This window comes from Triticum dicoccoides, chromosome 2B, assembly GCF_002162155.2.
Source record: "Triticum dicoccoides isolate Atlit2015 ecotype Zavitan chromosome 2B, WEW_v2.0, whole genome shotgun sequence".
NCBI classification, from domain to species: Eukaryota; Viridiplantae; Streptophyta; class Magnoliopsida; order Poales; family Poaceae; genus Triticum; species Triticum dicoccoides.
In genome coordinates, this window is record NC_041383.1 from 565,582,020 (window position 1) to 565,593,495 (window position 11,476).

Here is an 11,476-nt window from a genome sequence, read left to right on the forward strand (position 1 = left end):
GACTTGCCCCCAAGTCAAGTGGGGCGCCCCCCACCCCTAGGGTTTCCAACCCTAGGCGCAGGGGAGGCCCAAGGGGGGCGCACCAGCCCACCTGGGGCTGGTTCCCTTTCCCACTTCAGCCCATGTGGCCCTCCGGGATAGGTGGCCCCACCCGATGGACCCCCGGGACCCTTCCGGTGGTCCCGGTACAATACCGGTGAACCCCGAAACTTTCCCGGTGGCCGAGACTGGACTTCCTATATACAATTCTTCACCTCCGGACCATTCTGGAACTCCTCGTGACGTCCGGGATCTCATCCAGGACTCCGAACAACTTTCGGGTTACCGCATACTAATATCTCTACAACCCTAGCGTCACCGAACCTTAAGTGTGTAGACCCTACGGGTTCGGGAATCATGCAGCCATGACCGAGACAGTTCTCCGGCCAATAACCAACAGCGGGATCTGGATACCCATGTTGGCTCCCACATGTTCCACGATGATCTCATCGAATGAACCACGATGTCGAGGATTCAAGTAATCCCGTGTACAATTCCCTTTGTCAATCGGTACGTTACTTGCCCGAGATTCGATCGTCGGTATCCCTATACCTCGTTCAATCTCGTTACCAGCAAGTCACTTTACTCGTACCGTAATGCATGATCCTATGACCAAACACTTGATCACATTGAGCTCATTATGATGATGCATTACCGAGTGGGCCCAGAGATACCTCTCCGTCATACGGAGTGACAAATCCCAGTCTCGATCCGTGTCAACCCAACAGATACTTTCGGGGATACCCGTAGTATACCTTTATAGTCACCCAGTTATGTTGTGACGTTTGGTACACCCAAAGCACTTCTACGGTATCCGGGAGTTACACGATATCATGGTCTAAGGAAATGATACTTGACATTAGAAAATCTCTAGCAAACGAACTACACGATCTTGTGCTATGCTTAGGATTGGGTCTTGTCCATCACATCATTCTCCTAATGATGTGAACCCGTTATCAACGACATCCAATGTCCATAGTCAGGAAACCATTACTATCTATTGATCAACGAGCTAGTCAACTAGAGGCTTACTAGGGACATGTTGTGGTCTATGTATTCACACATGTATTACGATTTCTGGATAACACAATTATAGCATGAATAATAGACAATTATCATGAACAAGGAAATATAATAATAATCATTTTATTATTGCCTCTAAGGCATATTTCCAACAGTCTCCCACTTTCACTAGAGTCAATACTCTAGTTACATTGTGATGAATCGAACACCCATAGAGTTCTGGTGTTGATCATGTTTTGGTCGCTGAAGAGGTTTAGTCAGCGGATCTGCGACATTCTGATCCGTATGTACTTTGCAAATATCTATGTCTCCATCTTGAACATTTTCACGAATGGAGTAGAAGCGACGCTTGATGTGCCTGGTCTTCTTGTGAAACCTGGGCTCCTTGGCAAGGGCAATAGCTCCAGTGTTGTCATAGAAGAGAGTGATCGGCCCCGACGCATTGGGTATGACTCCTAGGTCGGTGATGAACTCCTTCATCCAGATTGCTTCATGCGCTGCCTCCGAGGCTGCCATGTACTCCGCTTCACATGTAGATCCCGCCACGACGCTTTGCTTGCAACTGCACTAGCTTACTGCTCCACCATTCAAAATATACACGTATCCGGTTTGTGACTTAGAGTCATACAGATCCGTGTTGAAGCTAGCGTCGACGTAACCCTTTACGACGAGGTCTTCGTCACCTCCATAAACGAGAAACATGTCCTCAGTCCTTTTCAGGTACTTCAAGATATTCTTGACCGTTGTCCAGTGTTCCATGCCGGGATTACTTTGGTACCTTCCTACCAAACTTACGGCAAGATTTACATCAGGTCTGGTACACAACATGGCATACATAATAGACCCTATGGCCGAGGCATAGGGGATGACACTCATCTTTTCTCTATCTTTTGCCGTGGTCGGGCATTGAGCCGAGCTCAATTTCACACCTTGCAACACAGGCAAGAACCCCTTCTTGGACTGATCCATATTGAACTTCTTCAATATCTTATCAAGGTATGTTCTTTGTGAAAGACCTATGAGGCGTCTCGATCTATCCCTATAGATCTTGATGCCTAATATGTAAGTAGCTTCTCCAAGGTCCTTCATTGAAAAACACTTATTCAAGTAGGCCTTAATGCTGTCCAAAAGTTCTATATCATTTCTCATCAAAAGTATGTCATCTACATATGATATGAGAAATGCTACAGAGCTCCCACTCACTTTCTTGTAAACGCAGGCTTCTCCATAAGTCCGTATAAACCCAAGCGCTTTGATCATCTCATCAAAGCGAATGTTCCAACTCCGAGATGCTTGCACCAGCCCATAAATGGATCGCTGGAGCTTGCATACCTTGTTAGCATTCTCAGGATCGACAAAACCTTCCGGCCGCATCATATACAGTTCTTCCTTAAGATAGCCGTTAAGGAATGCCGTTTTGACGTCCATTTGCCATATCTCATAATCATAGTATGTGGCAATTGCTAACATGATTCAGACGGATTTCAGCTTCGCTACGGGAGAGAAAGTCTCATCATAGTCAACCCCTTGAACTTGCCGATAACCTTTAGTGACAAGTCGAGCTTTATAGATGGTAACATTACCATCCGCGTCCGTCTTCTGCTTAAAGATCCATTTGTTTTCTATCGCTCGCTGATCATCGGACAAGTCTGTCAAAGTCCATACTTTGTTTTCATACATGGATCCTATCTCAGATTGCATGGCTTCAAGCCATTTGTTGGAATCTGGGCCCGCCATCGCTTCTTCATAGTTCGAAGGTTCACCGTTGTCTAACAACATGATTTCCAGGACAGGGTTGCCATACCACTCTGGTGTGGAACGTGTCCTTGTGGACCTACGAAGTTCAGTAGCAACTCAATCCGAAGTACCTTGATCATCATCATTAACTTCCTCTCCAGTCGGTGCTGGCACCACAGGAACATCTTCCTAAGCTGCGTTACTCACCAGTTCAAGAGGTAGTACTTCATCAAGTTCCACTTTCCTCCCACTTACTTCTTTCGAGAGAAACTCTTTCTCCAGAAAGGACCCGTTCTTGGCAACAAAGATCTTGCCTTCGGATCTGAGGGAGAAGGTATACCCAATGGTTTCCTTAGGGTATCCTATGAATACGCATTTTTCCGACTTGGGTTCGAGCTTTTCAGGTTGAAGTTTCTTGACATAAGCATCGCATCGCCAAACTTTTAGAAACGACAGCTTAGGTTTCTTCCCAAACCATAATTCATACGGTGTCGTCTCAACGGATTTAGGCGGTGCCCTATTTAAAGTGAATGTAGCAGTCTCTAAAGCGTATCCCCAAAATGATAGCGGTAAATCGGTAAGAGACATCATAGACCGCACCATATCCAATAAAGTGCGATTACGACGTTCGGACACACCGTTACGCTGAGGTGTTCCAGGCGGTGTGAGTTGTGAAACAATTCCATATTTTCTTAAGTGCGTACCAAATTCGTGACTTAAATATTCTCCTCCATGATCTGATCGTAAGAACTTTATTTTTCGGTCACGTTGATTCTCTACCTCATTCCGAAATTCCTTGAACTTTTCAAAGGTCTCAGACTTGTGTTTTCTCAAGTAGACATACCCATATCTACTTAAGTCATCAGTGAGAGTAAGAACATAACGATAGCCACCGCGAGTCTCAACGCTCATTGGACCGCACACATCAGTATGTATAATTTCCAATAAGTTGGTTGCTCGCTCCATTGTTCCGGAGAACGGAGTCTTGGTCATTTTACATGACGCATGGTTCGCACGTGTCAAATGATTCGAAATCAAGATACTCCAAAAGTCCATCTGTATGGAGCTTCTTCATGCATTTGACGCCAATGTGACCAAGGCGGCAGTGCCATAGATATGTGGGACTATCATTATCAACCTTACATCTTTTGATATTCACACTATGAATATGTGTAACATTACGTTCGAGATTCATTAAGAATAAATCATTGACCAGCGGGGCATGACCATAAAACATATCTCTCATATAAATAGAACAACCATTATTCTCGGATTTAAATGAGTAGCCATCTCGTATTAAACGAGATCCAGATACAATGTTCATGCTCAAAGCTGGCACTAAATAACAATTATTGAGGTTTAAAACTAATCCCGCAGGTAAATGTAGAGGTAGCGTGCCGACGGCGATCACATCGACTTTGGAACCATTCCCGACGCGCATCGTCACCTCGTCCTTCGCCAGTCTCCGCTTATTCCGCAGCTCCTGCTTTGAGTTACAAATATGAGCAACCGCACTGGTATCAAATACCCAGGAGCTACTACGAGTACTGGTAAGGTACACATCAATTACATGTATATCACATATACCTTTAGTGTTGCCGGCCTTCTTGTCCGCTAAGTATTTGGGATAGTACCGCTTCCAGTGACCCTTCCCTTTGCAATAAAAGCACTCAGTCTCAGGCTTGGGTCCATTCTTTGGCTTCTTCCCGACAACTGGCTTACCGGGCGCGGCAACTCCCTTGCCGTCCTTCTTGAAGTTCTTCTTACCCTTGCCTTTCTTGAAACTAGTGGTTTTATTGACCATCAACACTTGATGTTCCTTTTTGATTTCCACCTCCGCTGATTTCAGCATTGAAAATACTTCAGGAATAGTTTTCACCATCCCCTGCATATTGTAGTTCATCACAAAGCTCTTGTAGCTAGGTGGGAGCGACTGAAGGATTCTGTCAATAACCGCCTCGTCCGGGAGGTTAATGTCCAGCTGGGACAAGCGGTTGTGCAACCCAGACATTTTGAGTATTTGCTCACTGACAGAACTATTTTCCTCCATCTTACAACTATAGAACTTGTCGGAGACTTCATATCTCTCGACCTGGGCATGAGCTTGAAAAACCATTTTCAGCTCTTCGAACATCTCATATGCTCCGTGTTGCTCAAAACACTTTTGGATCCCCGATTCTAAGCTGTAAAGCATGCCGCCCTCAACGAGGGAGTAATCATCAACACGTGACTGCCAAGCGTTCATAATGTCTTGGTTCTCTGGGATGGGTGCTTCACCTAGCGGTGCTTCTAGGACATATGCTTTCTTGGCAGCTATGAGGATGATCCCCAGGTTCCGGACCCAGTCCGTATAGTTGCTGCCATCATCTTTCAGCTTGGTTTTCTCTAGGAACGCGTTGAAGTTGAGGTTGACATGAGCGTTGGCCATTTGATCTACAAGACATTTTGCAAAGGTTTTTAGACTAAGTTCATGATAATTAAGTTCATCTAATCAAATTATTTAATGAACACCCACTCAGATTAGACATCCCTCTAGTCATCTAAGTGATACATGATCCGACTCAACTAGACCGTGTCCGATCATCACGTAAGACGGACTAGTCATCATCGGTGAACATCTCCATGTTGATCGTATCTTCCATACGACTCATGTTCGACCTTTCAGTCTCTTGTGTTCCGAGGCCATGTCTGTACATGCTAGGCTCGTCAAGTCAACCTAAGTGTTTATGCATGTGTAAATCTGTCTTACACCCGTTGTATGTGAATGTTAGAATCTATCACACCCGATCGTGGTGCTTCGAAACAACGAACTTTCGCAACGGCGCACAGTTAGGGGGAACACTTTCTTGAAATTATTATGAGGGATCATCTTATTTACTATCGTTGTTCTAAGCAAATAAGATGCAAAAACATGATAAACATCACATGCAATCAAATAGTGACATGATATGGCCAATATCATATTGCTCCTTTGATCTCCATCTTCGGGGCGCCATGATCATCTTCGTCACCGACATGACACCATGATCTCCATCATCGTGTCTCCATGAAGTTGTTCGCCAACTATTACTTCTACTACTATGGCTAACGGTTTAGCAATAAAGTAAAGTAATTACATGGCGTTTATTCATCGACACGCAGGTCATACAATAATTAAGACAACTCCTATGGCTCCTGCCGGTTGTCATACTCATCGACATGCAAGTCGTGATTCCTATTACAAGAACATGATCTCATACATCACATATATATCATTCATCACAACCTTTTGGCCATATCACATCACAAGGCATATGCTACAAAAACAAGTTAGATGTCCTCTAATTGTTGTTGCATGTTTTTACGTGGCTGCAATAGGGTTCTAGCGTTTCTTACCTACGTAAAAGCCACAACGTGATATCCCAATTTCTATTTACCCTTCATAAGGACTCTTTTCATTGAATCCGATCCGACTAAAGTGGGAGAGACAGACACCCGCTAGCCACCTTATGCAAGTGGTGCATGTCAGTCGGTGGAACCTGTCTCACGTAAGCGTACGTGTAAGGTCGGTCCGGGCCGCTTCATCCCACGATGCCGCCGAAACAAGATAAGACTAGTAGTGGCAAGAAAATTGACAACATCTACGCTCACAACAAGATTGTGTTCTACTCGTGCATAGAAACTACGCATAGACCTAGCTCATGATGCCACTGATGGGGAACGTTGCAGAAAATAAAAAATTTCTACGCTTCACCAAGATCAATCTATGGAGTCATCTAGCAACGAGAGAGAGGAGTGCATCTACATACCCTTGTAGATCGCGAGCGGAAGCGTTCAAGAGAACGGGGTTGAGGGAGTCGTACTCGTCGTGATCCAAATCACCGAAGATCCTAGTGCTGAACGGACAGCACCTCCGCGTTCAACACACGTACCGTTGGGGAAGATGTCTCCTCCTTCTTGATCCAGCAAGGGGGGAGGAGAGGTCGATGCAGATCCAGCAACACAACGGCGTGGTGGTGGAAGCAGCAGTGATCTCGACAGGGCTTCGCCAAGCTCGGCGAGAGGGACAGGTGGTACAAGGGAAGAGGGAGGCGCCAGGGACTAGGGTGCGGCTTCCCTCCCTCCCCCTCTTTATATAGGGGGCTAGGGGGGTGCGCCGGCCCCTAGAGATCCCATCTCAAGGGGGGGGACTTGCCCCCCAAGTCAAGTGGGGCGCCCCCCCACCCCTAGGGTTTCCAACCCTAGGCGCAGGGAAGCCCAAGAGCGGCACACCAGCCCACCTTGGGCTGGTTCCCTTTCCCACTTCAGCCCATGTAGCCCTCCAGGATAGGTGGCCCCACCCGGTGGACCACCGGGACCCTTCTGGTGGTCCCGATACAATACCGGTGAACCCCGAAACTTTCCCGGTGGCCGAAACTGGACTTCCTATATACAATTCTTCACCTCCGGACCATTCCGAAACTCCTCGTGACGTCCGGGATCTCATCCGGGACTCCGAACAACTTTCGGGTTACCGCATACTAATATCTCTACAACCCTAGCATCACCAAACCTTAAGTGTGTAGACCATACGGGTTCGGGAATCATGCAGACATGACCGAGACAGTTCTCCGGTCAATAACCAACAGCGGGATCTGGATACCCATGTTGGCTCCCACATGTTCCACGATGATCTCATCGAATGAACCACGATGTCGAGGATTCAAGTAATCCCGTATACAATTCCCTTTGTCAATCGGTACGTTACTTGCCCGAGATTCGATCGTCGGTATCCCAATACCTCGTTCAATCTCGTTACCGGCAAGTCACTTTGCTCGTACCGTAATGCATGATCCCGTGACCAAACACTTGATCACATTGAGCTCATTATGATGATGCATTACGGAGTGGGCCCAGAGATACCTCTCCGTCATACGGAGTGACAAATCCCAGTCTCGATCCGTGTCAACCCAACAGATACTTTCAGGGATACCCGTAGTATACCTTTATAGTCACCCAGTTACGTTGTGACGTTTGGTACATCCAAAGCACTCCTACGGTATTCGGGAGTTACACGATCTCATGGTCTAAGGAAAAGATACTTGACATTAGAAAAGCTCTAGCAAACGAACTACACGATCTTGTGCTATGCTTAGGATTGGGTCTTGTCCATCACATCATTCTCCTAATGATGTGATCCCGTTATCAACGACATCTAATGTCCATAGTCAGGAAACCATGACTATCTGTTGATCAACGAGCTAGTCAACTAGAGGCTTACTAGGGACATGTTGTGGTCTATGTATTCACACATGTATTACGATTTCCGGATAACACAGTTATAGCATGAATAATAGACAATTATCATGAACAAGGAAATATAATAATAATCATTTTATTATTGCCTCTAGGGCATATTTCCAACAAAAAGTACATGAGGGAGTAATTATTAGCCGTTGACATGTATGTTTGCGAAGCAACAAGAAATAGGGAACGCACTGGGAATACATGATTGTGGTGATACGAACAAACATGTAGATGCATCATCCCGCGTGAACTCCCATCGTTGCTCGCAACAAGCCACCATTGGGGAAGCCGACGGTGTCTTCCACCCACCAAGCGCACTAGAATTTGAGTACAACACCACCTTATAAATCAAACCACGGTGGGGCGTGGGTGACAAGGTGTTGTTTTGGTAGGACCGGTGGATTCACGGATATGCAGTGGCTGACATAGCTCTACTCCTATTTGCGACGGTCCACACGAGGGTGATCAATACTAGAACGATGCAGCACACACTTCTCAACGACATATGGTTGGAGAACTGCCAAATAGAGATCTCTTTCATGGCACAAATGCAATGCATGCATTTTTGCCATGCGGTGACGACAGTGCACAAAGACGAAACCGAGCAGGATGTTTTCACTTGGACGTGCTCAACCTATGGACAATACTCCGCTAAATCAGTCTATAGCAGTCTATGCAATGGGTGGTCCAAGTCGCCCCTGGCTAAGTATGTTTGGCGAAGCTAGGCTCCTCTAAAGTGTAAGCTCTTTGTTTGGCTGACGATGCAGTACACGATATGGACATCAAACAGAAGGGCTAGGCATGGACTTCAGGATGAGAGCTCAGCATGTTACACTTGCCTGTAGGATGAGGACAATGTTGATTACATCCTCCTGCAGTGCCTGTACCCTCGGGAGGTCTGGCACATCACATGGGACACCCTGCAGATCAATACCCCTCACTCGCTAACCACTGAGACTACCTTGGAGTGGTGGTTACGAGCGAGGAGGAGTTTTCAAGGGACGGACAGGAGAGGTTTTGACACCACAGTCACTACGGTTCTCTGGGCTTTGTGGAAGCAAAGGAATGCAAGAGTCTTTTTTTTTTTGATAAACTAATAGAGGTAGCAGAGTGGTGGCAAGCGGCAGGCGGTGTTGGTGGATTACAACGATTTGTGATGAGTTAGTCTAGGTGTAGCTTGAATGGTGTTGGTGTTGGGGTAAACATGTGTGCCGAATGTTCGCATTCGTGCCACACATTTTATAGTTATGCTTTCTTTTTCTAAAAAATATGATACGCTTTTGACGTACTCTTGAAAAAAATCAAATCAAATAGACTAAAATACCGGAAGCCTACAAATTTAACTCGCAAATGCTCGCACTTTCACGTTATGGATGGACAAAGATTACAGCAAATCAGCCAAAAACTATAACTGGAGAAGCGGTTGAGGAAGAAGGAACCCCGCTCATGATCTGCTTAAGCGTCTTGTCCTTCTCATCGTCGGTCCACTGCGAGTTCTGCTGCTGCTGCGTCACCATCTCCCAGTCCCAGTGCCCCTTGTCCCGGACATGCCCCTTCTTGAGCATGGCGACATGGCGCAACGCCGTGCTGCACACTCCCATGACAAACCTGACGAGGTAAACCTGCCTCTCCGTCCCCTCAAAACCAGCCATCACAAACTCTTTGAGGTGCCGGTGCCCGAGCATGGCGGGCTGCCACGATATCTCATCGCCGCTGGGCTCCTCTTCCTCTTTGCAAGGCGGGGCAATGTGGACATGGAGGGTCTCGAGGGAAGGCGCCGTCTCAAGGAGGAGACGCGGCCACGAGACGTCCCAGCACCGAGGCACGTCGGCGACCAGCAGCCGCCGGAGATTTGGTAGCAGCGCCGGCGAAGAAACGGACGGCACGATCCGTCTGTCAGGTCCAGTGAACCGAATGATCATGTCCGTGACGTCCGGGATGCACCCCACAAACGAGCCAAGCTCCAGCTTCGTGCGTGGCACAGAGTATCGGCGAGCCGTTGCCTCCGTGATGCCCCTGCACAGGGCGAGGTTGCATCGCCTGAGGCAGGGAAACGAGGCGGTCTCGAAGCTCACTCTGGTGCCCAGGGAGGCCAGCCGCTCGAGCCTGGGAAGAGCCCGCAGGCCTATCCCTATGAACCCGACGCAGTTGTCGACGACGAGCTCCCTCAGGTCTGACCCGGGGGCGTCCACGGTGATCTGCCCAATGCCGGCGCTGCAGCAGGAGATGAGGTGGAGCACCTGCAGCTGCGGGCACGAGGTGAAGATGCCCTCGTACGCCGACACGGGCGTCGAAATCGGCGTGTCCTGCAGGACGAGCACGGCGAGCGCGCCGTGCCCGCGCAGCGGCGGGAGCGCGCAGCCTCCGAGTTTGAGGCTTCGCACGCGTGACGCGTGCGGGGCGTCGCAGATGCCCTGGCTGGGGAAGGCGTGGAACTTTCGGCGTTGCGAGTAGACCGGCTTAGCGACGGCCACGACGTCACGGACCTCCCAAGCATCGATGGCCCTGGAGATGAGCCGGTTGATGCAGCCGGTGTTGTGGGTCGAGAAGAACTCGAGCGTCAGCCTGCTGACCCTCCGGCCAGCCGCCGCGTCCGAGAGGCGCTCCACGGAGCTGGTCAAGGCGCGCATGGCGCGCCGCTCGTACCTCCTGATGTGACGCATGGCCTTCTGCACCTTTGCCGCGCCGGATTTGTGGTGGAAACCGGCTACCTCGGGGTCCCGATGAAGGAGGACCCATCGGTGGTAGCGCGGCGGGAGTATGTCCCCGACGCTGAAGTCGAGGACGGGGAGCTCGCGGGGGAGGCCGGCCCAGCGCTTGGAGAGCATCCCGGTGCCGAGAACCGTGCGGGTGTCAAGGCGGCCCAGGATGTCGAGCAGGAGATCGTCGGATAGGGCGCTAATCCGGTCATCACCGTGGACCACCTGCGGCCGCCGGCGGCGGCGGCAGCGCAGGAATCGATCCCTCCCGCTCCTAGCCATGAGTAAGCTACCTCCACCAGCGCCACGAATAGTCGAGCTTGCGGCCGCGGTGGCGATTAAATAGACCGTCGGCATCGACACTGAAATCTGCCTGGATACGTTATGAGAAGTTTGTGTGGATCAACGACCCGGAATCGGAGTAGAAATAGTATCCGAAACAGCTCTGCATGCGAGGAGATTCGAGTGTGGGGAGAAAATTTTGTAGTACAGTTATATTTTCCCCGATAGGGTAGATCGCACTAGCGGTCACAGAATTTGTGTGATGGGTACACTTTAGTCACCCTACTCGCAAACCAGAAAAACTGTTCACAGAACTTGCGTTTCGGATGTACATTGGTCAAAACTTTTTTTTATATATAAAAGGAGTTTCCTCTCTGATTTCCATTAATAGAAATCACCAAGTCTTACAGCAAGAAAAACTAAAACTACCA

At 48.6% G+C, this 11,476-nt stretch overlaps 1 protein-coding gene across 1 annotated transcript; it reads right to left on the bottom strand.

Moving 5' to 3' along the window:
- Positions 1 to 9,402: 9,402 nt before the first annotated feature.
- Positions 9,403 to 11,046, bottom strand: LOC119368025. Its single transcript, XM_037633385.1, has one exon. It carries the CDS (start codon positions 11,043 to 11,045, stop codon positions 9,459 to 9,461), a length of 1,587 nt encoding a protein of 528 aa, XP_037489282.1. The 5' UTR covers position 11,046; the 3' UTR covers positions 9,403 to 9,458.
- Positions 11,047 to 11,476: the final 430 nt, after the last annotated feature.

Bases quoted from the DNA above. Each gene is read 5' to 3' on its own strand.
- LOC119368025 (XM_037633385.1), bottom strand. From the start codon at position 11,045: ATGGCTAGGAGCGGGAGGGATCGATTCCTGCGCTGCCGCCGCCGCCGG.